Genomic DNA, 26,421 nt, shown 5'->3' on the forward strand with positions numbered 1-26,421 from the left:
TGCAGGGCCAAATGGCCTCCCGGGATTCGAGGCATTGTGTGAGCCACTCCAATCACCTCTTTAATCTCAAACCTGCTTCGGAATACGCAAGTTAAGCAGTCAGGAAGGGACCTGTTTGTCTGCCCCCAGAACCCCACCCCACCAGACCCCCTTGATGGTATCACCTGGCTACCAAACACTTTAAAATTCTGCCCATCACCTTGGCATCGAGAAGGTGAAGTGAATAATTAATGTCTTGCTCTCCCAGTGCAGGTAAAATTTCATCTAATTATGTCTCACATACTCGGTTTTTGGTTGTTATGCAGTTAAGAGACCCCCCCTCTCCACCTCCATAATAGTCCCTCCCTCTTTGGGATAACCAATCAAGGTCAAGGGTCAACAGAGATCAGAAAGTCTTTCCCTCCACACTTTGACTGTTGGGAACTTCTAGAGGAAGCATGCAACACATTTATGGTAAGTGTCAACTTCTTAGTAGGGAATAATATTTGATGTCAAAAACAAAAATTGATAGATCGGGTTTTATTATTTTTAATTTTGGCACTATTGTTCTCAAATGATCATGAATGGTTTTATTTTTATTCATGAACACCATTTTGTTTCCGCTCTACTTATAGAAATAAATAAAAATAGTCATTTCATTCTATTCAGACACCAAATTGAATCCGAGACTGCCCCCGACCGTCGACTCCTTCCTGCAAGGAAATGTCAGGATGACTCTGGAGAACGCTCATCTCTGGAAGTCCTTTCACCGCATCGGAACAGAGATGATTATCACAAAACACGGCAGGTAAGTTTATTCCCTTCCCGTTTTCGTTTTCAAAGCTGACCGAAGCGTTTCTTCCAGGAGGATGTTTCCGCATTGCAGCGTGACCGTGACGGGCCTGCATCCATTTGCAAAATACGTCATCTTGATAGATATGATTCCCGCTGACAACTTCAAATATAAGGTAACACTGATTTATTTGGATTCTTTGAGTTTGAAAGAAAACCTGCCTCCAGACGTCAGGCTGCATTTCAAAGCCTTTAGTTGCTTCCTGTTTGTGCACTCTCAGCTGGAGACTCCATTAATTAGCATCCTATTCAATGAAGGCGACAATACATCCAATGGCTCGTCAAAAAAGCTCACATTTGCTCAGAGAGGCACGGGCTTCAAAAATAAGAGTACAAGTTCTCTGCAAAAGTATTGGAACGGCAACGTCATATGTGATTTGGACTTAATGAGTCTCTCTGCAGTGGAAGAAGGACATATGGGAGGTGGCGGGGAAGGCAGAACCTCAACCTCCGGCTAGGTCCTACACGCACCCCGACTCCCCAGCTCCAGGGGGTCACTGGATGAAGCAGTCGTTGTCCTTCCTCAAGATGAAGCTCACCAACAATACTCTGGACCAGCATGGACATGTGAGACACACATGAGGTTGCCTTCATTGTGAGTCCAGTTTCACATCAAATTTTGGTGTCTTCAGATCATCTTGCACTCCATGCATCGCTACTACCCGAGGTTTCACGTCATCCAAGCAGAGAGTCCCTACACGGTCCACTGGGGTCCTGTCCAATCCTTCTCCTTCCCAGAAATGACCTTCACTGCAGTCACCGCTTATCAGAATGCAAAGGTAGCGGCTTTGCTGCTGGGGGGGGGGTCCTGACCCGACTTTAAAACATGTTTAATTTCTTCAAGATCACCAAACTGAAGATAGACCACAACCCTTTCGCCAAAGGATTCCGAGAGGGAGGCACTCACACACAAGGGAAAAGGTAACTGTGATTAAATATATTTTGTAAATTAATGGGAATGTTGAGATGTTGCAAAAACGCTTTGAGAAGAAAAAAAAAAAGCAGGTGAAATGTACATTCAGAAGACTTTCCATCCTGCACTATGAATCTGCCATTTCCAGGCACAGACAAGTTTCCAGACAGCAACTGGAAAATTGTAGCTCTTTTCAAAACAGTAGTTTTCTTCCAAGGCCTAATAAAAATCAAGCTACACAAGCTATGGCATGTTACCAAAAATGTATCTTTCCTTTTTGCCAAACTCACCCCCCACAGTATGAGATGATCAAATAAAATGTCTTTTTTGTTCGTAGATGTCATTCAAGCACAAGGCATCCCGAGAAAATATCCTCGCCAGAAGGCAAAAAACCTTGCAAAAGTCCTTCAGGTAAAAACTCAACAACAATTTTCGTGTTGCGCAAAAGGGATTTGAGTCAACGCGAGCTGCATATCTCCTACAGGCCTTCAGAGGGCGCCCTCTTCCTCTCAGTCAGAGGAAACAGGGAAGCACCAGGGTGCAGGAGCAGAGTCAGTGAAGGGTCCATCTCCCAGCTGGAGTCAGGACCCCTCAGAGTCTCTCCAGGCTGAGCCGCTGGAGCTTCATGAGTACGAGTATAGTTGTGAGGAGCAGATGGTGCCTGCCTCAGTGGCCTATCAACCCAACAGGTATGATGGAAGAATGATGAACTACCAATAAAAAGTCATCCATGACTGAAAATATGTCCTCCAGGGCTGTGGAATATTCCAGACTTGTGTTCTCCAGCAGTGACGTGGATGCAGGGCAACCACTCACCACGGCGGAACATGGAGCCCAACAAAATGGCTACCACCCGCATAGCAGCAATATGGCCGACTGGAGCCAATTTCCGCTCTTCTCCTACTCCTGCTGGTGAAACTTCTCAATGAACCGGTGTTATTGGAGATGTCTTCCTAAGTGTTGAATTTAGATTTTTTTTTTGCAATATATTGTTTTTTTTACTGTAGTGTGTGTCTATTTCGATCAAACCGTGTGAAAATGAAGCTTCAAATGTGCTTCATGAACCAGTTGTATTTTTAGACTCCTCTGTTCAATATTGGGTTGAAAGTACACATACTTGCTATTTCTTTATCCTCTGTATTAAAACCCAACAGTGCCATCTAGAGGAGTTAAAAGGTACACGTTTCTTGAAGCAAATTTGAAGCTTCATTTAACACACATGAAGGCAAGAAATTAAGAAACTATTTTGTCCCGTTTTAAAAGGTACTGCTCGAACACAAACACTAAAAACGACTCCTGATGGAATAAATTTCTCAGTCGTGTAAGAGGACACAGTGTCATGATGACATGTTGCTAAATATCTCAAGAACACGACGTGCATCTTGACGAGCTACCTTTAAAATCTTAACAGCTGACACGTTCCAGCAGCGTCTGGAAGATGGAGACTGTCAGACTGATGAATGACCAACGCGCACTGGCACAGTTTCTTCCTCAACAGAAGGCACAAGCCGTCTGGGCTGTAAATATTTTACAACACATGTAACTGGGACATTTAGAAACCTTCGGGGAGGATAAAAGTCACGCGACATGTTTCTTCAAAAAGAGGTTTTAGGCAAACAGTAAAAGATGTATATAATGTAGAGTTCATAATGTTAGTTTCAAAATTGGCCGCAATTAAATAGCATCAGGAAACTGGCACTAACGAGACAGATGAAAAAAAAAAAGGGGGCAGAAGGAAAATATGACCACTCCTAATTAAAACCAAACAAAAACACACAGCATGACACACAAGCATTGAAAACACGCTAAATAAAAGCGATGGGAAAAGGGTGCGGTGCTAATGGACTGTATAAAGGCTCGCATCGACTGCTCCGTACTTTCATTTACTCAAACAAAGTGCCCCGAGAAGAGGTCAGACTTGCTTGAATCAAAGTGAGTCACGTGACGTCAGCAGCAAACAATCAATCAACAGCGCTATACATCGATTTTATAGCACATTAGAGCTTTTGTTTGTCCCCCTTTTTTGGGGTTCAACTCAAAACACAGGTAGCAACCAGCAAAGTCGATAAAAACAAACACATTAAATCATATTACTTTCTATGCATCTTCATTAGTGCAAACAATGTATTCAGAAAAAAGCTGTGCTTCTAGGGATTTGACTAATGCCCAACATTTTAAGATATAATTAGATCTGGAGGCTCAGCGAGCAAATTGCAAATACAAACAAAATCGCAACTCACCATTTCAGCTTCATAAAGTTCCAAGAAACTGTCATAGTCCATCAAAGAGTCCCATTACGTTGCCAAAGGTCCAGTTAAAGTTCTCCAGTAGTCCTTGCATCCATTAAAGGCATATCTGCTGCAAACTTTACAACAATCCACAAGTTTTTTGTACATCCGGGATCGAACCTTTCGTGAATGGGCACTGATTAGCCGCCATGCAAGATACGACATTTAAGGCCGAACCTTCCGTGTTTGATTGACACCTCCCATGAGCCAATAAACAAAAGGTTTACCCTGTCACAGGTACGCAACAGCCAATCAACATCTTGTCCGTCAAAAATACGCCCGCCCCACCCCAATAGGTTCCGTCGTAAGTTGAGCCAGTCACGGCGTAGCTTCTTGACGTTTGACGCATTGAAAGACCAATGATTTTTTGTCAAAAATCGATGCTCAATTAGTGATGGCAACTCAGGAAAAAAAAAAAAAAAAAAGGCAAAAAAAGAACGTTATTTTCTTGCATTTTTTTAGTTTGAAATAAGGCAAAATGGCTTTCAAAAACAAAATACACATTGGCAAAAACTGTTAAACCGTTTGTTTATAGACATGTGCTTTTGCTACTCTATTTCAATAATACTTAAACTCCAATGTTTCAAGGACAGCTTCAAAATGACTTTTTAGGTGTTTTAGGGTAAAAATGACAAGAATGATAATATGCCACAAACACAACGTTAATCAGAATGCTAAATATTTTAGGTGTTGAAAAAAAAAACCCAGCAAACACACGCTTGCTGCTGCCCTTGAAAAGTTTTCCATCTGCTGTGCGGGTCAGCTGACTTTCTTTTATTAGCACTTCATTAAAATTCATTAATTGCTTCCTTTCTCTAGGGCGCAGCCATAAAAAAAGAAAAAAAACAGAACTGTCACATATTAGCGCCATAGAACACACCAAAAGCTTTCGGTAGTAGATGTAAATTTTATTTACTTGTTCTGTACATAAAGGGTCAATACCAGCACGGGTGTTAACCATGGGAAATATTAACACGTGTCAATGGTATAAGAAAATAAAAGGCACAATTCTTAATCCTTAAGTAAAAGACAGGCTTGAAATCCAAGGAGTCCGGGGACACGCTAATACTGTTAATGCCATTAAAAACAACTCAGAAGCACGACAAGTTCACCTCGGGGAAGGTTCACTGACAATCGGAGGGGGGATGTATTGCTTAATTAGTAGATTGGATCGAGTGTGAAGACCGGGAGGTTGTAAAAGACAAAATAAGACTGAAGGGGGGGAAAAAATGAACGACATCAAGCAGCATGTGGCCACAAGCGTCTCCTTGGCCGAGGGGCCCGTTTCCCTTTTGTTGAACAGCATCGCTCAAATCAGTCACAGCAACTCATCTGACCCCAAAAAAAAAAAACTAGCAAAGAGGCAGGTCATAATTATTATTATTTTTACAGCAGATATGTCAAGTGTGTGAGGGCTCCTACAGTTAAAATAGAACCGACATTTCCACGACTGACACGAGGCAGCTTGCATAAAGAGATCGAGCGCTGCGCAGGCTCAACATAAAAAAAAAAGCTTGTTAAAATCCTAAAATCGACATGTCAGAGTAACATCATCTTTAAAAACAAAAATTATCTTTCTCCGTCAGAAACAAGGCATTTATGGGCTCTCATTGGCTGACCGACGTGCGTGCGTTTCTCACCTGCACCTCCACGTCATGTCACACATGCTATCGTGGAGTGCTGAGGAACCATTTTAGTTTCTAGTCCTCTGAAGGCCATATTCGATTCACGACAAAAAAACAACACCACAACAATCCCATGTCTGCTTATTAAATATTACGAGCAAAGTTCTACGAATTTGATTGCAGGCTGTTTGGTACGCGAGGTTCCCCGCCACCGCTACGGTTGGAAGCTTGCCGTGGTTAGCTCGGAGATATGCGAAGACACCCCGCCTACAAACATCCTGTCCGTCGCAAATGAAACTAATTCTTGCCCCAGGTGGCGCAAGTCATACAAATTGACACGGACGGCGGAGATCGGGATTAGCGACAGATACGCATCGACTCCTTAGGCGGTCGTGTGTGTGTGTGTGTGTGCTTAATTAAACGCTTGCAGAGAGAAAATATGACATCGCCTCATTCACTGCTCCCCCCCCCCCCACTTTTTGTACAAATAATCACAACATACACACTAAAAACATGTCATGTTCTGAACATATATGAGATGGAACCCTGGTGTAGGAACAACTTCTGGTCAGGGGGGAGTGCGGTTCAGGTTTGGCTGGATCAACAGTCAAAGCCGTGCAGCGGTCGGCAACAGCGGTGGGAGGGGGGGGGGGAGCCCAGGGGAAGGGGGCGGGGCATCTTCTCACGGGACAGCCCCAAGCAGGAAATGCACACAGGGGCACGCGCACTCACGTCCTGGCAAGGAGTCGGACACTTAGGTCAGTCAGTCACTCTCGTCCGGGTTCTGGGGGTCGAGGATTTTCACGTGGGTGAATGGGAAGAGACCCCGGCGTCCGTTCACCTCCCCCTCCCACTGACCGTTGATGTTCATCCGTGTCACCTTGACTAAGTCGCCCACCTGAGGAGGCAAGCAAGAGGAGCAGTTAAAAAAAAAAATAATAATAAGCAGTTTTTAGCAGATGACTGAGTAGACGGCGGAACGGGTTCGTGACACCAACGCGACCTCCGCCCGGGGTTGCGCCATCTGGTCTTGATCAGGATTACAGCGAAAGAAAAGCCACACGGAAGCACGTGTGAAGAGACGCCATTTCGACTTTGGGCTTAAATGTCACTTGAAGAACATCAGACAATGTCTGGAACAAGACTTTTTTCTTTTTTAACGACGCCAGGAAATGACAATGTGATGAATGCTAAAGACTGAAATGACTCTTTCGCAGACAACAAGGATGTATCCATGAGACATCTTTTGGATCCTATGATGCGTTTAATAAACGAATGAAATCAAATTGCTGGCGAAGGATTTCGTTCCGTCGTCACCGTTTGGGTAGCGTGAGCCCGTTTTCAGATCTCTGACGCAAGCCAAAAGCGCACGCCAACTCAATAACCACCAAGCCCGAGGCCACGTTTATCTTTCTAATGAGTAAGTCATTATGTTTCAACGGTGGCTCCTCGAACGCCGCACGAAATGAACCCGCCAACTCAACCTAAAAAGTGCTCTGCCGGCCAAATTCCAAATTGGTCGATTGATTTCGCCGCTATGCATGCGGTACGAGCAACTTATGCATCACACGACACGTTCCGACATGTATGCAGCGATGCAAGCCGCGTTCGGGGTTACAAATTCTTTCCTGTGATACGCAACAGCGCTCGTGAGTAGGAATGAAACCATTTGCGTTTTCTGACTCATCACTGTCATCTTTTACGCCCCCCCCCCTTACAAAGCCAAACTGGGTGAGGCTTGGATGTTTTCTTAGGCAGGAACTGTCAGATGCTCAAAACATTGCCTTCACTGAACAAAGCAAATCTAGTCCTGGAACTTTTCATTCAGTCGCGTTACACCATTCCGCTACGGCCATCTTAACACTCAATCATTTTATTTCTCTTACCTCTAAAGCAAGAGCCGTCTTGTCGTAGGCGCAGGGCACTCGCTTCTGGATGGCTTTGGCCATGACGGGTCCGTTCTGCAAGGACGACAGCAGCGTGTTGACGGCTCCAGGCGTGCCCGGGGGGAGCGGCGACGGCGTCTGGGGCTGGGCGTAGGCGTGGACGAGGGCATGCGAGGGCTCGGGGATGCCGTAGCTGTTGGAGTTGCGCGAACTCAGGTTGGGCTGGCCCGGGTGGGGCGCGGGTCGTACCAATTTCTCCACGTAGGGGACGGGGATCATGCCCACGCGGCCGTCTTTGCTCTTAGCGCTCCACCACTGTTCCTCGGGCTTCTCGAGGATGATGAGAATCTCGCCCTTCTTGAAGGGAAGGTCCTCGGCGTCGCTGCCGGTGAAGTCGTATAGAGTCCGAACGTACTCCAGGTTGTCTTCTTGGCCGCCCAAGGTCTGGATCGGAGCGCTCACTGTGCTTGGGTACCTTGGAGACCACGATACAAAGGAAGGCTTTATAATTCCAAATACTGAAAACGGTTTATGTGTGTTTACATCAGTCAGACATCCTCCATGTTTTTCCGACTGCTACGTGCTAAGCTAACTTGCTCTATGTGTATCGGCTATGAGCTGCTAAACGCTAATCCTATGACAAGGAGAGAATAGAAGATGCGGCATCCATGCTAACGGTTAAGCTAACACCCACGACCCACCCCCCTCTGGCAAAAATGCCTTCAAATATTAATAAATTTGATGCAATTTTATCTCCATGACGATTTGGGCTGTCGGAAATTCGCCACAAGGTGGGAGACAACAAAGAGGGGCTACATATTGTTCATACCGCTCAGCTTGGCACAATGTTATCAGTGACGATAAGCCAAAGAGGAAATTAAAAAAAAGGACGATAACACGCTAACAGGAACAAAACCGGTGCTTCAAGGTAAGATTTCAAAGTGTTTATCGCAGCTGCTTTCACAATGTAGTGACAATTATCTCAACATTATTTGTAGTTATTTTGATGAAAACAAGCCACATGATAAATTCCTCTTAGCACAACACATGTGTAGTCGTGCAGCCATGTGCACCATTTTCAGATCCGTCTTGATCCTTCATGACATAACAGTCTGCAGTCTGACTGAAAGTAGGTTACTTCCGATAAAAATAGCCCACCCAGATAACGGCGGCGATCCGGACGAGGCAATCTTACATGGCAGTGTGTACTTTGTAACCATCCTTACCTGGGAGCCGGTTCTATCAGCGTGGTCGTGTCCAGGTAGTGGATTTTGTAGAACTCCAAGAGGGCAGCCAGGTGCTCAAACTCTTGGTCTCCGATCTTGAACCTCTTGCTGGGCAAAGAGTTGATGATATAGTGAGACACTTTGGAGTTCTCGGAAACCGACAGCACGTAGTCCCCGGGGCAGGTGGACGAGTCTCGGACCAGGAACATGCCATGTTTTTGTCCTTGTAGACGATTCTGTGCCTCTTGGCGGGACACGGGTCCAAAATACCAGGCCGAACGATCAGATGAGTCAAAGCGAGCAGTGGACATCTCTAATTGAAAATAAGTTAAATTCAGTCCGCAGGTGAGAACCAGATGGGTTCGGTATACGACTAATCGATGCAGATCGGGGGTCGTAGGGCAGGTTGGAGGTTTTCGATCTTCAGAGAACCCCCCGCCCGCCCCCAGCAAATTACCTGACGAGCTCACAAGCAGGCTGGTCCGAGCCAACTTTGGATCATGCTGTGGTTCCTTTGGAAAGCGGGCTCGGTCGAAGCGATCAAGAAAGACCAAACAAACCAAAACCCCCCAAAGCAACAAATGATGAACGAAGCTTCCTCTTTTGCTTCCTCCTTCCGAGAAGACACCGAAGATTCTCGTCCGGTTAATTTATCTCCTCCGGTCAGTGTTGGTTCGGAGAAGAGGAGGAGGGGTGGTGCAGAAGTGGACTCAGTTGTTCCTCTGATAATTCCTCATGTCGGCTCAACGTCGCCGCTGGGAAAATGACTTAGCAGAAGCTCCTCGGCGCACGCTTCGCGGAAAGGCCTACTCGAAAACCAGTCTCGAGTCGGAGCGGACTTTGGAGGCGGCGGAGGAGAAAAATGGCGGCCCGCCACACGTCTTCTTCACACTGGAGATGATTTCACAACGGCGGCTCTGCTTGTGCGCGTGCACGTCATCACGTGACACCGGAGCGGTGACGCGCGCGCGGCTAATATTCCTCCCGACTCGTGTTTCCGTAATACTTCGATGTTCTTCGCGCACGTCGGCCCTCTACACGGCCGCCGAAGAGTGCGAGTACGAGTCGAAAAAATGGCGACGGGAGGGCAGGTCCCGCTCTCAAAGTGCACGTCACTGACGCCCGGAGGGGGAGGTGGGAGTAGCAGGGGGAGAAAGGGAGGAAGGAAAGAAGAGGGGGAGGGAAGGAAGGAAAGAGAGAGGGAGGGAGGGAGAGTGGGCGGGTGACGAAGCTGGAATGGCCCCTACACCACCGTGAGCTGTCAATCATATTGCCATGACACAGCAATGATATATTAAAAAAAAAAAAATACCCCAAAAAATATTATTCAGTTCATTTTAGTCTGCTGGAAAAATTAAAACGAGTTCCAATTCTATTGGAGGCAGTGTCTAGCTCAATTACTTATTGTTAAATCCTAACATCTGCAACTTAATATGCAGAAAGGTGGAATTTTTGCAGGAATGGTGTCAAGGAAAAAACAAAAAACGGAATAAATAGAACCGGCGCTGAAAAGAAACACGTTAGATAAGTGAATTAGCATGACTTGCCACAGATAGAAGACGAAAAAAAGGAAATGTGGCTGGCACCTTTGGTTTTCGAGGTTTCAGTCATCATTTCCCTTGTGGCTGCAGCTGAGCAGCTCTCAGGACCTAATGCAAATACTAAATGCGCTACAAACAAAAGGAATCCCATCAAACATTCACGGCAAAACATAAAGGGCAAGGTCAAACTTTGTATGATTACTTTTATTTGCCGAGCTCCGCCTCCTCGAGGTAACACCTGCACCTGTGCACGTGAGGTGTTTACTGTGTTTCCTCGCTCTCTTAATGTAAGCTAGCTGAAAGGTCAAAAAGGTTTCAAACATCACAAAGGTGGATTAAAAAAAAAAAATCTGCTTTCAGTCATTAAGAGCACAGCAAAAGAATATATCGATTAATAATGCGACTGCAAACAAGCCCAAATTTAATAACAACCATATTTTACTAATTTTGCCATCAAGTTTGATTAGTTGAAAATGTACACTTTGGAGATAAAAGTATTTAGATGCCTGACATGGAGTGAAAATGGAAGCAAATATGGAAGGTGGCTCCACTCTTTGGAAAAACTTCCTCCCAATATTTTGGCATAGATTTCAGTATTTACGTCCATTTCTCCGGAACAACATTGGTGACCTCACAAGTGTTGATCTGGGTGGCCCGAGATCAGTTAGTTCATCTAAAGACAACCTGGTGTCAAAAAAATATCAAACTAGCACTAATGCGGCCAGCCCCATCTGTAATTTCTTCACTATTTGACCTCTTGACCCTTTGGGACATCCTCATCGCTTCAAAACATAAATACCTAACTCAGTCTGCTACTGGAAACACATTCCAGATTGAATTCAGTCATTTTGGACTTTGCATGTCCCCGTAGTTGCTGCTGAGAGGTGAGCATCTGGATCATCTCACCGCACCGTGCCCTTGACGTGGCTTCTGTGCACGGCGCGATTCCGTCTCTGGTGCTCCGCCACGGATGACCTGAGGCCCTGCGTGAGCGCTGGCAGGGTAACGCCGGTCCTGGGGGGGGGACAAAAACACAATCCCTGACTAGAATGTGGACTGGAGGCAGATGCAAGACCAAAAGAGTCGCTGATTCTTTTTCAGGCTTCCACTTGACTAAAATAGTACCTGACTTGTCTACAAAAGTATTCAAGAGATATTTTTAAACACCAAAGTGTTTTTTTTCCACGCCTGGATATGGAAAGGTGCATTGAAGTGTTTGAAGCCAAATATAGTCAAGTAGGGCTGCAATTAATGATCATTTTGATCATCAAGTAATGTCATCTATTTTGTCGATTAATCAAAGAATCGTATTTAAAAAGAAGTTTTGATTCCTATCCCTTATGTAAGGACAAATAAAATGAGAATCACTTAACGTACATACGTTTTTCCTGTTTGCAGATCCAGTTTCGGAAATGTGTTGTCAGATGATTTGCTGCAAAAAAATACTCCGATAAGAAATTGATCATTTCCACGTCCCGGCTAACACGGCGATGCTTTCTGATACTTTACCAAATATCATCCACAAGGAAGGCTTTGGTCAGGTTGTAGTTTTCGGGGGTGATTCTCTTGTTGAGCACAATATCTTTCAGCAACTCCTTGTAGCGCACAATCTGGAAGACGCACAAGTGTGAGTTGAAACACACAACGGGTGGCAAAGGCTTCGAAATGTGAGCCTCACTTCCTGGGACTGTAAATTGTTGGTATTGTACAGCTGACGGATGATGAGCTCACATTCCCTCAGGGTGGATGCACGCGGTGGATTAGACAGACCGTTGTGGATTTGGAGAGGCTGCAGCGAGTTTCCGAGACCCCCTGAATACTCGCACCTTGCTCGGTAGGGGCCGTGAACCTCGGCATAGTCTCCCATGTTTCTAATCAACAAGTCATAACGTTCTCATGTTAGTTTCATATTTCAGGAAATAAATCAATGAATAAACTTGGGGACATCACCTTAGCATCTGTGTGGGTTCTCTCCCTCGAACGACAGGTCCAACACCTACTTGGCTATGTTTTAGACCTTGAAGAACACAGTGTGGGGGTTTGGTGTATTGTGCATCTGCTGTGTAAATCTTCATCTTACCTTTCCTACTTTGCTTGGGTGCATCCATAATCATCTTGTACTTTAACTCTGCAAGATTCATAGAAAAAGAGATCAGGGTTGGTTTCAGAGAAATGAGAGACCTGTTTAGTAAAATGACCCTGGTCAGATGTCCACCTCCAACAGAGAAAATCACTTACCTTCCATTTAACTCAATTAAAACCATGGCGTTGCTATGCAACCAGCAACATTAAGATTGCATTTCTTTCCATCATGTGAACAATCTCAGGAGTTAAAAGCGATAATTCAGATTTACTAGATTACCTTTATTCTCCCTTCTGAGTAAATCCACTTCTTCGTGAAGTTTCTGAAGAGTTTCTTTGTGTTGTTGCTCCAGAAACTCGATGTTCCTCTGCAGAGATGCGACGCGGTTGTCCGTGTCAACGTGACTTGACCCCACCGTTGACCTCGCCGTCGACCTCGATCCCTCTCGGTCCCCCGGGGGGAGGGCAGGCAACGGCTGCAGTCGGTTCCCCGGTAAACGTCGAGAAGAGCCTGGCACACCAAGACGCCCGACTCGGCTCCACCGTGGCAGGTTGCGCACCGGCGGGAGTTTACTACTGGACATAGCCGTGCGTCATCCAGCTAGCTTAGCTTCGTTGAGCACTTGTCGTTAGCAAGTAGCGACAACTTGGTCAAAGTTGCAATAGTTTCTGTGCCAACATTGTTATTAAACACAATAATATTCTAATTACAATCCATGTTGGTCAACAATACAATACATGGCAAAGAAAAGTAGTCCAAGGCAACCACATAAGATCCTAAATTGTCTTCTGCTCAGACGCCTGTTACTATGGCGACAGTCCACCTCTTTTTATGCCGCGTTCTAGTTACCTCGGATTAACGAGGACTCCCCTTGTTTTCGTCAACAAAGAACGGACGTGCGGTTAACGACAGAAAGATACAATTCGTCAGAGTGCACGGTATTTTATACAGACAAACACGAAAACAACGCATCCGTGGGGATATTGTTAGTCAACGTTTAGATTAATAGTTGTTCTTTCTGATTTTATTAAATCGATTTTGAGATTCAAACTACTTAATTCTGACTTTTGAGAGTCCTTAAACGCCTCCTAACTATACACTAAATTAATATTGCATAGTATTTTGAACCCAGACAAAATTACATTAATAAATGAAAATTAAAAAATCACAACATCATCTCCATTCCTTTAACTTTATTCATGTTGCAACAGTAAGAGTTATATTACACACAGGGACATTGAGATAGTGTTTTGCCATAAATGACAATGTGAAAATGCCTTACTGCAAGTTCAGCAGAAAGCTTTTGGGGAAAAACAGACAATATTAGATGGTGTGGTACTGTTCCCCTCCGCACCCGCAGATCCATAAATACAATGACGGCAATAACTTAATTTACAATTCCTAGAAGTGATACTAAACACAAATAAATGACAACATTCGGGCATGTTTTTACACACAGACTCAAAACTTTTTTGACTCTTTGCAGGAGAGCGCGAACCTTCACGATGGTTACACTTCATTTTAGCTTCGTGGGAATGCTTTGAACGGCAGCCGCGATAAAAGCAGCTTGTCAACATCCTGCTCAAGAACATTACAGCAGAAAACAATACATGAGCCCCGCCCCAAAGTTACCTTAATGCATGCAAGCATTCTCTTCATGGTGACCAGAGTTGATAATAATCGGGATGGCCAGTCGATTGTAGGGAAAGAAAAAAAAAAAAAAACATGCACTCACTAATATATATTGACTGAGCAGGGCTGGGATGAGCCGAAAATAGGAATGCACAACTCAACCATTTGACACATGCTCGTGGAAAGAAATATACCCAATCTATATTTTCATATGACAAAAGGCCTCAAATCAAATAAAATATATTTCAAGAAGAGGAAAAAGCTTTCATTCTGGTATCTTTGTAAACTATCTTGAGCTTTTTGAATTATGAACATCTTTGTAACTTAAAAATCCCAAATATTAATGGTTACTTTTGTTGTCTGTCTTATTACCACGAAATTGCAAGTTTCGATTTCATGATTGTGGCCCGACTCTTTCGTCACCGAACTAATTCCTTAGTTTCACGGGGGGAAGTGAGATTAGGTCAGGTTCAACATTTCTCACGAACCTCCCCACGCATGCTTGCATGCATACAAAAACAACGTACACCTTTGAACGCAGGCAACACAAACATCAACCATCTGCGAATTATTTTTAAAAAATCTGATTGGGATTCAGAGTTACGCCTGGAGTTCATTAAAAACAAAACAAGCAATAATTCAGATCAAATATTCAACATAAGCACTGCAAATCAAACACATTTCAAATTCAGGACAAAATTGTCACCTATTGACTACTCTTGAAGCAAAAAAAAAAAAACAATATATTTTTTTTGAAACCCTCGTCACCATAAAGCTTTTTCCGTTATGTTCTTAAAGAAAACGTTCTCTGCGTTCACAGCATCCCTCCGTTAATGGACACACTCACACCGAACACACAGTAACTATGATACAACTACGCAACGTGTGTGTGGCAGTAGGAATCGAAATGAGCTCATCAGTCAAGCAAACAAACAAAACAATATTTGACGTTTGTTGCGCGTTCCACTCTGTACAGTACTTCGACAGTGCAAAAACATTCAGGCAGCCCGACGTGGCTTCTCTCCTGTCCCATACATTCCGCATTTTGATTATACTTGCTTAACGACGATGATTGATAAAATGCAAATAATGTCAAAGAAGAAATAAGGATGATTAAGGAACTGCACACAGACAAACATGCTCCAGTTAGCGGAGCATCGTTAGCGCAATGACAACAACAAATGCTAACATCTGCCTTTTTTTGGACCCTCTTTGATGCAATGTTGGAAATATCTCGCATCGCCTTCTTTATGGAAAAAGCAAGTCCGTAAAGTGTCAAATCGAGCAGTGGGCGCTAAAATGAAAAATATTATAAAAAGGATTTTAAAGTCATCTTGGCGGTAATTCTTCTCCAGTTTGTCGCGATGTTATGTACAATGTAAGCAAGCGGGTAACGAACGGGTTTGAAACGAACACTCAAAGTGGTATCATGTGAACGTACATAATATGATGAGGATGATACTTGGCCACGCCCAGCTTTTTTTATCTACTGTAGCTCCATGTCGGCGTGCAGATGAAGCGTGAAGACAGTTCAGTTGTCCGCTGCATTTGACTTGTCCATCGTCAAAATGTACGCTGGAGTATATATATATGTGTATATTTATGACGACTTGGCCATAACTGCTCCTGCATGTTGCCTCGAACGTGGCTGAGGTGGGGTCTCTCAAACGAGTCCGAATGCAGCGAGGTGCATCTCAACCGACATCAGAAAGGCATGCCCATGTCCGCAGTTCGAGTTTTTTTTCGGGGGGGGGGGGGGTGAAGTTGATGTTTGACTGGACGTGATGTGCTGAGATGAAGTTTGTCGACAATGATGGGCGACATGGATTTCTCAAACGCAGAGCCCGGACTGCAAGGCGGTGAGGCGCCGCTCGATACACTCTTTACCTACACGCGGAAGGGAAGAGAGATGTAAGGTGGTTTGAAGGGAGCAGGTGGCCATTTCCGGATTGACATCTGACTTACATTTGCTCACGCTGAGTATGTCTTCCTGTTCGGTGAGAAGCATGGAGAGGCCCTCCATCAGCAGGAGGGCTTTGTGGTAGCGGTGGATGGATGCCTCCCCCTGGTGGAACATCTCATCCAGAGCAGCAGACTGCACCTATCGTGCCACCACAGTTTGTTTGGTCCGTCAGCCGCCATTTTGTCTTTACAAAGCGCATGAAAGAGAAGATTCATTCTCTGGCTTACCATCTGCACGGTGTGGCTGAAGAGCAGCCTCTCAGCCGTTATGGAGGTGATTTTGTCCATTAGTCGGTGTTTTTTGGAAAAGAAGCGCTCCAAACGTGTGCTGAGTGAGCGGCACGATGCCACGCTGGACTTGTACAAGTCATTCAGCCTCCTCACGACTGTCAAAGGAACATGTTTTGTTTTAGTCGTTGCTAATTTGGGCCGACTACAAACCGAACCGTCCATACCTTGTTTGACCGTAGAAGACGGGTAAAGTTTGCCCTGTTTGACTCGCTCCATGGCTGTTTGTATGGCGGCGGACAAGAGTTCTGCCGTCTTGAGGTACAGGACCAGCTGTTCCGCGTGGCTGGTGAGACAAGAACAGATAAGTATGTATCGCACAATTTTAAATTGAACAACTGAAATCAATGAGCCATCCGTTATCTATTAAGACACAATTCAGTTCAATTTCCAAAGCACAATTGCGAGCCAATAAATAAATTGCTACTCCAAGCTTGTCACTGAATAGATTTGCCTTGGCTGCAAAACATGGCCGCTCTTTTGCACATTCCCAAGTCGCCGTTTTGTCTCCACTGTTAAATTTCAACGACTACAAATAGGCGCCAAGGTAAGCTGTCGGAGATTTCGCCTCCGACAAAAGAGAAAAGCGGCACGGGTGACATGCCCTTACCTCCACTCTCGGCTCAGCGAGCTTATCTGATCTGCCACCAGGCTCTGCTGCTGTAAGAAGTGAGGCTGAGCGGCATCAAGCGGGCCCCCCATGGATGCGATGCCACGGGCCCCGGCCACCTCCATCAGACAGTAAGCGAAATCCAGCGTGAAGCGAAGGCTCTGAACGGTGTCGGTGTGCTCCTGCTGCGCTCCCGCGGGGACGGCGAACGCACAAAAAGTGGGTGAGCACTTTTAAACTAACACATTCAAACACTTTCTGGACTAACTTTCATCATTCAGTCACCCCCCCTCATGCTTCTGCTTTTCCTTTTCGCTTATCTCACCTCCATAAGGGTCTCCTCAGGCAGCTCGGGGGCTTCGAAGGTGATACGGCCGCCCATGTTGGCCGTGATGGGATCGAAGAAGTGGTAACGGGGGCTGGAAGAGGCGTCAAAGCCGTCGCCGCAGGTGGCTGTCTGGGGATGGCGGCTGTTGAAGGAGCCTGCCGGGCTGACTGACGCGAACGAGCCTGCGGCGGGAAGACGGAAAATGAATTAAGAACAGCGAGGCACACATTCACTCTACGTATTAACGAGTTGGTGTTACCTGAGTATTTCCTCTGTCTGCAGGCCTGTGGCGGTGTACCGCTGCTGGGAGGTGAGCCGATGGTGAAGACCACCTGCGCTGGGCTGCAGGAGCCCGGAGCAGTACACAGATGACCACCTGAGGGCACTGTGGAGTAAGAATATTTTTTTTAAAAGTGGCGGCGTGACTTTAGAATGATGCGGCGTCTTTAGAAAGACATACCTGCTATGTCGATAGCTTTTTCACAGGCCAAGTTCTCTGTGCTGCCTCGGTCACACACTGCTCCGCCCGTCCCGAAGGCTGCCATCAGCAACATGTCGGACAGGAAGCCGGCGCTCTGAGATCTGTAACGCGAAACGGGGAAGCGATGAAGTTGAAGTTTTGCATACATAAACCGCTCATTTGTGTGTACAGTATGCCAGAGATCATCTTCCTTTCATACTAGTCGTTGGCTAAACGCGTAGGAATGAAAAATGACAGCTACGATTGCACTGTTTTCTTCTCGGCAGCAAAAAAAAAATCACGCTTTAATAATTAAGGGCAGCGATTGCGATTCCAGCTCTCACCTTCCGAATCCCCTGCCGTCATCGTTCATCCTGTGGACGCAGTGTGAAGGCTGAGCGCACTGCGTGGGCGCTAGCTGTCCAGCATCTCTGGGCTCCATTTGCACAGTCCTGCTGCTAGGGGAGCCCACTACCAAACCCTGCTGCGTCAGGAAGTTGACAAGGTTTGGAGAGCTGGGGGGTTTGGGGAATTCGAAAGGGGGCATAGTCTGCAAACGTAAGCGGCAACAGAGCTTTTGTTTCAGCGGTTCCTGCTCAAATGGTGGGAAGCAGAACAACAGCAAAATAATGACTCACCCTCGAGGGGGAGCCCAGGATGGTGGGCAGCGGGCTCCGCTGCATCAGCTCACTGAGGCGGGGGGACGAGTGCAGCGGACGAACTGTCATCAAGCCGGCAGCCGGGACCACCACCGGGTCCGAGTGCTGCTTTCGGATCTTTTGTCTGCCGCAGCCGGTGGTGCACTCTAAAAGACAGGGGGCGCTGTGGAGCCGCGTGCCCAATCCCGCCGCGACCGGGGAGTGTTTCTGAGTGGTCGGCCTCGATTCGGCATGCTGAGCCACTGCAATGGGTGAGGGGGGGAGAAGGTCAGTGGATTTGTGAGAACCGAAATTCAGGACAAATAAACCGCATATCTAATTCCCAGTTGGGAAAAATCATCCTCTCAATTACCTTGAGGGGAAAATTGAAATGGTCTTGCTCCGCCCAGTGAGAGCCTTCGGGTGGTGGCCACGGTTCCGTAAGGTGGGGAAGGCCCGGTCCTCCCAAAGCCCAGCGGACTTCCGCTGCTGCAACGATGCACCGGAGTGGACAACCTACAAATGTGAGTTCATTTACAGTCCCGGTAAGTTACAACTCGCCATACACAGATGTTGATATTTGCACGGGATGACACACACCGGGGCGAGCCTTCCTGTTTGGCTGTATAAATATGCTGCTCCAAGCGCTGGTAGTTGTGCACCTGAGTGGGAACTGGGATTGGCAGGGAGTGACCGTGGTTTCCACTTGGACCAGCATAGTTACTACCCGAGGACTCGCCGGGCCTGCCAAGAACAGTCAAAAGAAAATTTGGTGTGCAAGGGTTAGAAACATTACACACAACGCTAACTGCTGCTAATATTTCGGGATCTATTTGCAGGTTCCTTCACGTGGCTAAATAATGACGTAACATTAGGCTCGGTGGCGTTACCTGACACGACTCGGAGAGCCACTATAAGACGGCGAGTGCGGTGGCGATTTGGCTTGGACGCATAAACCAGACGTCAGGAGAGAGCTTGACGGAGCAAATGAGAAGAAAATGATTTACTCGGCAAACAGTCCGCGTCAGTGTCTCTTCAGTGTCTGTCTTACCCGCTGTTCATTAGACTGTCCTGCAGCACTTTGCTCTCGCTCGTCAGCTCAGCCGCTGCGGGTGATAAGCGCACATCTTACACATTATCCGCTCTATTATCTGTTATTGGGACAATCAAAAGAAAAACAAGTCTATTTGCTCTCAGCTTACTGTTGAAGTGAGCGGGCACGATGACAAAGTCGTCCGTGTCGCAGGAGGAGGAATTCTTGCTACTGCCTCCTCCTCCGGACGAATCCTTGAGAAAGCCGGTGGCCTCCTGGGTGGGGGAGGCCAGTGCTTTGGCACGCAAATGCTGCGGCGCATCACCAAGCGATTGCTGCGGAGACAGGAAGGTGGCGTGACGAGCGAAACAAAAGACAACAACAACAGAGTGAAATGAGAAAGACCTGGGTGGCCTCTTGGTTTCAAATAGACCTTTGTTAATCATTTACACACAGATGGGGGTGGGGAGACTAAAGATATGATAAACACCCACCGGTGGAGAAGCCAGGTGCGAGGTGGAGGAACTGCTGCAAGAGCTGGCAGAAGCGGAACTCGGGAAGCAGGTCATGGTCACTGTTGGAGTTGCTGCGAGGAAAACAAATACATTTCCCGACATAAATAATTTTCTACTCGACATCGAGTAGCTGTTGCGCAAACATTCGAACTTACTCTTTTTTATGGACGAGGTGGTGGCTTCCAAGAAGGGATGAGAAAAAAACTCATCTGTGGAAAAAAGTTACCTGATTATTTTTGGTCGCTGTATTTTTTTTACGCAATTTCCTTGAATATTTCAATGTGTCTGCTGTGGGAAAGCGGCTTCCTGTTAACCATCAATAAAGTATCACTAACTGCCTTGTTTAAATAAGAGCAAAGAGGGGGGAAGGTGCATCACAAAGGCAAACAAAGCCTGAGGCTCAGAGTTAAACCCGACTGCATTGAAATGCGTAAGCTAACATCATTTTTGAGTCCCGGCCAACAATTTGTGGGTGATGCATACGAAAGCGGCAGAGTAGGACAGTTCAGCAGATTAAAGAAAATATATACTGCCCAAAGTTTACTGAACTTTTTAAAATTTTGAGTTCTACCTATTTGTGACACAACTCTTTTTTTTATTATTATTAATTTCGACTCTTTGAAAGGTCTTGGGCTAAAACTCACCAAAGTCCATGCGGTCCTTGTGATTGCGCTGCAGCAGGCCCCGTAACAGATGCCTCAAATGGCTGGAAGTCTCTCGGGGAATGCTGCAAAAATGACAACACTGTCATCAGATGCACTTCAATATGCGGGCAGTGTCGAGTGAAAGAAAAAAAAAAAAAAAGCAGCTACTGACTTGGGGCTGAGGTTCTTGTTTTTCTCGTAAAACATCCTAAGATCCTGGGGACTGCTGGCCTAAAAGGGTGACATGAAAAACAAATTAGTGTCAGTAAGATTGCGCAATGAATTTCAGTCTGGTGTCAGAGAAGTGAAGAGAAACAGAAAAATAGAGCAACTTTAATACCGTTGCTATGGAGCAGTTTCGGGGAATCGTTTGAAATTAGTCTGCGGGCATGATTCTCAGTAGAGCAACTAAGGCGCGTCTAGGGCGGTTTCCCACTTATTGAACTGACATTTCATTAGCTTCAAAGTTGTCAAGTCCAACGTATTGGTCGCTCCCGACATTAACATGCGGATGGAGTCGAGCGCACCCTTGAGGCATCGTTTTACCCCGGCAGTACCTGGAAAGGCGCCTTTCCGGTCAGGCACTGAAACACGATGGTCCCGATGCTCCACAAGTCGGCCTTGGCGTCGTAGTTTTGGGACATGATGACCTCAGGTGCCTTGCGAGGGAAGAGAAAAACGAGTTTGAGATCAATATTGTCATGGGGCTTCGGAGGGATGACTAATGAGGTGATTAAGCTTCGTTTTTACGACGGTGAGCTTCTTTCGTGCCATGGTCTAACAAGGTCACATTCTTCTAAACAAATACACTCATTACCATGTACATAGGTGACCCGCAGAGAGTTGCTGCCATCATGTTGTTCTGAAGGTACCTGGCAAACCCAAAGTCCGCTGTGGGAAGAGTTTAGAGAAATAGATTCAAGAAGCGAGTATATATTACAATTCCCAAAACAGTAACAGCGAGCCTACCAATTTTGATGCAGGTATTGTTGGAGTGCGATTTCCGTCCTGGCGGGTAGGAGAGAAGGATGTTCTGAGGTTTCAGGTCCCTGTGGATGATGCCTTTAGCCTGCAGGACCCGCATGGCGCCTGCAATCTGCTGCAGGAACACCCGAATGGTGTCCTCGCTCAGCGTGCCCTTTGCTGCCGAGAGAAATGAAAACATTTAGGCGTTTTTCCTTGCTGGCATGGTTAGACGTTTGGGATGCTTCGCTTACAGTGTAGGTAGTCGGCAAGGTCACCGCCGTTACAGTACTGCAACGTGAAGAGAAGGAACGAGATTAGAGAAAGCAAGCAGTAGATTTCAATTCGGGTCGGCACACGTCGCTCTTTGACACCCCGTTTATTTTATTTTTTTTCTTGCAGTAATCATCCACAAGGAAGCTGGGCCGAACTGAACTGTCATGTGTTTGTCGGTGATGTGTAACCATGGTGATTAAGTGCCACAAAAGATTGTGGTGCAGAAGACATTGATTTCCTGTGGAGGACAATGCAACTCAAGACGCACATCAACATTCATCTGAATGAACACGGGAAATCGTGTCCTCCAAATGACTTATTGCCAGACCAAAATTAGCCTAAAAGTTAGCATCACACGACGGTCGCCACAAGATAAACATATGAAGATAATCAGCTGGCTTGTTCAGGACAGTGCCCCCCCACCCCCGACGCCAGAGGACGGGGACTAATTTTAGCTCCAATGCTGACGTAGCACACCAGCGAGCAAACAAAAGGGCAAAGGCCGCGGCTGGCTTACCTCCATCACTAGGTACACTGAGCTTGCAGTTTCCTAAAGCGGGGGTGGGAGGAAAAGAAAATATGTCAAAAACAGACCAAGACAGGAACAGGTAGCTCTTGAACTGACGGATTGTGTAACCGGCTTAAGACGTCAAAAAAAAAAAAGTATTTCAAGTTTTGGGCCAAAGGAAGGACATACACATATATTTTTTATTTTATGTTATATGAGTTCGAGGTAGTTTTTCGTTTTTTCATTTTTTCCCCCCTTTGGGTCTTCTCTTTAAATCACAAGACATTTGAACAGGGGTGTGTAAACTTTTTATACTCACTGTAAGACTAAATGAGTGCCTCATTTGTCAGCTTTGTGCGAGACAACGTGGGGGTCTAGGTAAAAACAAACTCTTATCACATGGGAACAGATGACTGTGGTCTGGAAGTGCTCCAGACAGAGGCTGTTTTTTTTCCTCAAAAAAAACCAAAACAAAAATAGCACAGTTGTTGTTTATGTGAATGATGGCATCAACTCCCGAGCATGTGCTCGTCTTAAAAAAAATTATCACCGCATTTATGTTTATATTTCTTGATGACATAACCTGCATGCACACAAGTCATAAAATGGGCAACTTGAAAAACAAATGGCCTCACTTAAAGTGTGCTGAGTTAAATGCAAGGTTAGAAAATGAATCATCTGGGATGTTTGAAAAAAAAAATCAATGTGTCAGTAGGTCATGACCTTCCTGAACGGTATAATAAAAACAACAATACCACAAGTGTTACTACTATGCATTTCAACATGTGTTGAAGAAATGACGTTTGTAAACAACCGCTGCTTACACAGAAGCGCCTTTGTATGTTTTTAAGTAGGCTGACACAATGTAACGCAGCCTCAACATTCCTGATCGACTTGCACCATGACAAGGTTCAAAAGTGTAAACAAAGTCACATGATTCATTATCAACTCTCAAGCGCGATAAGATTCCGTTCGAATCTCATCTTGACGGGCAAACCTAGACGGTGTGCCAAAAAGCGAACACCTGACTAAGTGGTGATGCGTGTCAGGCCGTCCCGACTGGGTGTGCGTGGCCAGACCACACCGAATGCCAACGCGTGTTGCTAGGCAACAAGCACCCGTGACTTGTTGAATCTTAAGCGCTACCTCTCTACGGGCCTAAGACCTTAATACTGCTAATTTTAAATAGACGCTACACAGCAAAAAGTTGGAAACTAGAAATGCATAAAGTTGAACGGCAAAAATGGGCAGACAGCGCAAAAACTCAGAAGTGAAACTTTCTGAATGCAAATGCTGCAATGTCTTGCTTAAAACAAAGAAAACAAAATAATGTAGCAGGAGACACAAATGGGTCACATGGCACCAACACGGATGACGGCCCATCTGCTCAGTGTGGCAAAAGCAGCCTGCTAGCAAATTGGGCCAGCGAGCGTCACATAATTTCGTGTGCAAACAACACAAGAACAGTTACATACCTGAAAGTCCAGTAATGCGACAATGTTTTCATGCTTGAGTTCCTGCAAAAGAGTATTTCTAATTACAAATGTACTCAATGACACAATGATCCATTTTATGTTTGTTTCAAATGTCAACACTTCTGACTTTATAATAGTTACCTTGAGTATTTTAATCTCCTTCCCCAGAAGTGTTTGGGATTTGGCCAGGTTTTTCTTATTGATGCATTTGACTGCCACCTCCCAGTCATGTTTCTGACGGGAGAAAATGCACACAAATGTTATATAACACGCTGTTATTCCCGATGAAAATTATTTGGAGGAAAGGAATAGACGTGAATCTATGAATTATCATGTTTTATTTAAACGCAGTACTACTTCGAACTCAATGACGTGTAAAATATATGAACCAAAATCCTAATTCTAAAGGTGCTCCATCTTCAATATCAACATGATACTTTGCACTTGTTTGTGCCGCTTGTCTCTCTAACAGAAGCCAAAAGTCACTTTTTGTCCTGCATGTGTTATTACAACATGGCCCGCCTTGCAAATTGTAATTATGTTTTAGTAACTCTGGCAAACTCAGTCATTTTGTACTCATGGTATGTTAGCTCCTCCCCCATCTGGGGGTCCCACGTGCAAGTTGGTCCTCTAGAACACATTACATCACAGTCTTGCCGAGTGGAACAAACATTGAATGTTCTGGACTTCAACTTTACAACACTTCCTGTGTTCTGATGCAATGTACTTGTGGAGGGCCAGGTAGTCTGTGCAGTGTAAAAAAACAACAACAAAAACACGACAACCTTGTTGTGATGCTGTTTTTTTTCTTCTTCAAATCTTATTTATAAAAGAATAAAGCAGGCCTCTCTCTTATAATATTGAGCGAACACCCATTTGTATGACAATACCGGTTTTGGTGTTATCATAATAATTAGCTTGATCATGCCAGTTGAGGAACATGTTTTAACATGTTTATAACAGCCTCGTGTTTCATCCCAGCCAACCGACAAACGTCTGAAATTAGAAAAAAAAGTGCAACCACCCTAAGCAGATGGCTGATATCAAGAAAGGACATTTAAAGTAATAGCAATGATTTTGATTTCATGTCAGTATTTGTAATAGCAGTGTTATTACGCTAAAGAACACCCAGTTCGGGCAGCTAGGCCTCTTAAGGTCGCACCATGAAAACAAACAAGAAATGGCCGGGCGCTGGGTTTCCTTTTAACCAACACCGAAAAAGCAATCGCAAACGTTTTAACCAAATGATACAGAATTCGTATCGTAGTTTGAAACACGTAACAAATCCGGAACACGACCACTCACCTCCCGATTCCTGCCTTTAAAGACGACCGCAAATGCGCCATGTCCTATCAGGTCCTTCCGACTGAACTCGAATCTGCCCACCGTCTCCATGATGCACCACAGTCCGTTTAAGCACTATTTGGACCGGGCCAGAGAACCGGGGGGCCTGCGCTCACCCTTTTTGCTAACAAGCTCGCCTCTCTCCTCAGCCAAGCGGGGGCAGCGGCAGGGACAGTCACCCCCTCTTTCACTCGCTAGGAGCTGCCGTCCAGACAACACACGGCCCTCCTCTTTCATGTTCGCTCGGTAAGGAGTTTCACTCCCGACGAGGCCGAGCGAAGACGTCCATGTCTCGGACACCGAGATCCCTCAACGTCGAGCTCACCGAAGGGAGCAAGCGGGCCTGGGAGCCAGCTCTTGTTGTTCCAGCAAATGACGTGCCACCTTAAAAGCAGCTCGCACTGCCGTTTTGTTTATATACAGGAGCTCCTCGCCTCTGTCGTCTTCAGCGTCAACACACAGACAAAAAAAGTGCTGCCTGTTAACTTAAATTAAAAATGGGATGTCGACGAAGTAGGTTACGATTAACTCTACTCCATTATCGCTTCGGATAAAAGCGGAGTCGCTCACAGTCCCAGCAGCATCGATGGTCCCAACAAAGCAGACGCTATGGTCGGGACATTAACGCGCATGCGCAGGGGACCACAGCTGTAGCTTTGACGTCACCGGAGTTCTCAGTAGTCGAGTGTCATTCTGGGCTCATGATGTCAGGACCTTGCAAAATAAACATGCATGTTTATACAAGGGGGAGATACAAGCACGTTGCTTCCTGATAATCTGCATTGTGAGATCAATGTGGCTGTTTTAGGATGTGCTTAAAAGAGCTATTTTAAAATTTTCACCGTTAACTACCCTGTCAGCCATTGCTACACATGATCAGCTTCAAACATGAACAGCTTTCATTACTATTAAAAGACAAATTAAATAAATTGTTGCATTTGTTGGACAGAAAACAGTATTTTTATATTAGGTTTTAAAGATCTTGAGAATAGGAAACAACGCCACCTAGTGGTCATGGTTAGATAGTTTGCTGGGTGGTGTAAAATTATTATGAAAATAATGTAAATTTAAAAAACACTACAAGGCACAAAATATTTATACTTTTTAATATGGTATATTGAAACCAGCAACCCTTACCAATCAACATTCCATGGGACTAGGGAATAAGAAAGTTTCTACGGAAGCCCGACAGGCTTAAAGCATGTGGTGGTTCAATTCTTCAACAAAGTGACAAAGTATGCCTGCCTGCCTGCCTCCCTCAAATATCTCATTTAGAAGTAGCTCTGATTAAAGCCATTGTTGAAAAATTGACATTTAATAGTTAACTGCTGGGCCAATTTCAACTTTATAAT

The 26,421-nt window shown here is 45.4% G+C and overlaps 5 protein-coding genes across 9 annotated transcripts in view; 1 reads left to right on the forward strand and 4 right to left on the reverse strand.

Moving 5' to 3' along the window:
* The window catches only part of LOC148389522 (syntaxin-2-like), a 44,883-nt gene extending 40,680 nt beyond the window's left edge, over window positions 1–4,203 (reverse strand). For 2 of the 3 annotated variants that reach the window (XM_088391770.1, XM_088391766.1), the window contains exon 1: window positions 3,985–4,203. In XM_088391770.1, the coding sequence (XP_088247896.1) occupies window positions 3,985–4,026 (42 nt within the window). In that variant the 5' untranslated portion in view covers window positions 4,027–4,203. Of the gene's footprint in view, window positions 1–3,138; window positions 3,262–3,984 lie in introns of all 3 variants that reach the window. The other variant, XM_088391769.1, reaches the window with a different exon arrangement.
* On the forward strand, window positions 320–2,720 carry LOC148389526 (T-box-containing protein TBX6L-like). The gene is made up of 9 exons (XM_088392214.1): window positions 320–453; window positions 649–787; window positions 845–947; window positions 1,234–1,398; window positions 1,464–1,610; window positions 1,676–1,752; window positions 2,082–2,155; window positions 2,229–2,433; window positions 2,498–2,720. The coding sequence occupies exons 1-9, from the start codon at window positions 438–440 to the stop codon at window positions 2,658–2,660; spliced, it is 1,089 nt and encodes a 362-aa protein (XP_088248340.1). The 5' UTR covers window positions 320–437; the 3' UTR covers window positions 2,661–2,720.
* Window positions 4,204–4,919: 716 nt separating the features above from the next.
* Window positions 4,920–9,892, reverse strand: crkl (CRK like proto-oncogene, adaptor protein). Of its 2 annotated transcripts, XM_088392532.1 has the most exons (4): window positions 9,227–9,892; window positions 8,770–9,082; window positions 7,544–8,018; window positions 4,920–6,555 (listed from the first exon to the last, which is right to left on the reverse strand). In XM_088392532.1, the coding sequence occupies exons 2-4, from the start codon at window positions 9,078–9,080 to the stop codon at window positions 6,421–6,423; spliced, it is 921 nt and encodes a 306-aa protein (XP_088248658.1). In that variant the 5' UTR covers window positions 9,081–9,082; window positions 9,227–9,892; the 3' UTR covers window positions 4,920–6,420. The 2 variants fall into 2 exon arrangements, with proteins under 2 accessions (XP_088248658.1, XP_088248657.1); XM_088392531.1 differs by having other exon boundaries at window positions 8,770–9,892.
* An 838-nt stretch (window positions 9,893–10,730) lies between these two features.
* ccdc74a (coiled-coil domain containing 74A) lies at window positions 10,731–13,237 on the reverse strand. Of its 2 annotated transcripts, none has more exons than XM_088391935.1 (7): window positions 12,673–13,237; window positions 12,391–12,438; window positions 12,261–12,327; window positions 11,989–12,181; window positions 11,820–11,920; window positions 11,688–11,742; window positions 10,731–11,324 (listed from the first exon to the last, which is right to left on the reverse strand). In XM_088391935.1, the coding sequence occupies exons 1-7, from the start codon at window positions 12,974–12,976 to the stop codon at window positions 11,208–11,210; spliced, it is 885 nt and encodes a 294-aa protein (XP_088248061.1). In that variant the 5' UTR covers window positions 12,977–13,237; the 3' UTR covers window positions 10,731–11,207. The 2 variants fall into 2 exon arrangements, with proteins under 2 accessions (XP_088248061.1, XP_088248062.1); XM_088391936.1 differs by having other exon boundaries at window positions 11,692–11,742; window positions 12,673–13,236.
* A 334-nt stretch (window positions 13,238–13,571) lies between these two features.
* ulk1b (unc-51 like autophagy activating kinase 1) lies at window positions 13,572–25,694 on the reverse strand. The gene is made up of 27 exons (XM_088391934.1): window positions 25,031–25,694; window positions 23,867–23,959; window positions 23,726–23,767; window positions 22,260–22,292; window positions 21,721–21,757; window positions 21,473–21,646; window positions 21,321–21,394; window positions 21,061–21,162; window positions 20,676–20,734; window positions 20,504–20,586; window positions 20,015–20,068; window positions 19,839–19,930; window positions 19,514–19,679; window positions 19,363–19,417; window positions 19,202–19,285; window positions 18,912–19,055; window positions 18,685–18,827; window positions 18,312–18,574; window positions 18,018–18,223; window positions 17,674–17,795; window positions 17,473–17,598; window positions 17,211–17,395; window positions 16,886–17,070; window positions 16,443–16,561; window positions 16,216–16,373; window positions 15,991–16,126; window positions 13,572–15,912 (listed from the first exon to the last, which is right to left on the reverse strand). Exons 1-27 carry the CDS (start codon window positions 25,118–25,120, stop codon window positions 15,857–15,859), a joined length of 3,081 nt encoding a protein of 1,026 aa, XP_088248060.1. The 5' UTR covers window positions 25,121–25,694; the 3' UTR covers window positions 13,572–15,856.
* Between the last annotated feature and the right edge of the window lie 727 nt (window positions 25,695–26,421).

The sequence above is a fragment of the Syngnathus floridae genome, chromosome 12 (assembly GCF_059516105.1).
Source record: "Syngnathus floridae isolate MCC-2025c chromosome 12, RoL_Sflo_1.0, whole genome shotgun sequence".
Classification (NCBI taxonomy): Eukaryota; Metazoa; Chordata; class Actinopteri; order Syngnathiformes; family Syngnathidae; genus Syngnathus; species Syngnathus floridae.

Coding starts and splice junctions, on each gene's coding strand:
- LOC148389526 (XM_088392214.1), top strand. Junction 788..844: donor ATTATCACAAAACACGGCAG/GTAAGTTTATTC, acceptor CGTTTCTTCCAG/GAGGATGTTTCCGCATTGCA. Junction 948..1,233: donor CTGACAACTTCAAATATAAG/GTAACACTGATT, acceptor GTCTCTCTGCAG/TGGAAGAAGGACATATGGGA.
- crkl (XM_088392532.1), bottom strand. CDS start 9,080: ATGTCCACTGCTCGCTTTGACTCATCTGATCGTTCGGCCTGGTATTTT. Junction 8,019..8,769: donor CTGATAGAACCGGCTCCCAG/GTAAGGATGGTT, acceptor GTGGTCTCCAAG/GTACCCAAGCACAGTGAGCG. Junction 6,556..7,543: donor AGACGGCTCTTGCTTTAGAG/GTAAGAGAAATA, acceptor TTGCCTCCTCAG/GTGGGCGACTTAGTCAAGGT.
- ccdc74a (XM_088391935.1), bottom strand. CDS start 12,976: ATGTCCAGTAGTAAACTCCCGCCGGTGCGCAACCTGCCACGGTGGAGC. Junction 12,182..12,260: donor GAACCCACACAGATGCTAAG/GTGATGTCCCCA, acceptor CTTGTTGATTAG/AAACATGGGAGACTATGCCG. Junction 11,921..11,988: donor ACAATTTACAGTCCCAGGAA/GTGAGGCTCACA, acceptor TGCGTCTTCCAG/ATTGTGCGCTACAAGGAGTT.
- ulk1b (XM_088391934.1), bottom strand. CDS start 25,120: ATGGAGACGGTGGGCAGATTCGAGTTCAGTCGGAAGGACCTGATAGGA. Junction 21,163..21,320: donor GCGGGTCACCTATGTACATG/GTAATGAGTGTA, acceptor TTCCCTCGCAAG/GCACCTGAGGTCATCATGTC. Junction 19,931..20,014: donor CACCTCGTCCATAAAAAAGA/GTAAGTTCGAAT, acceptor TTTTCCTCGCAG/CAACTCCAACAGTGACCATG.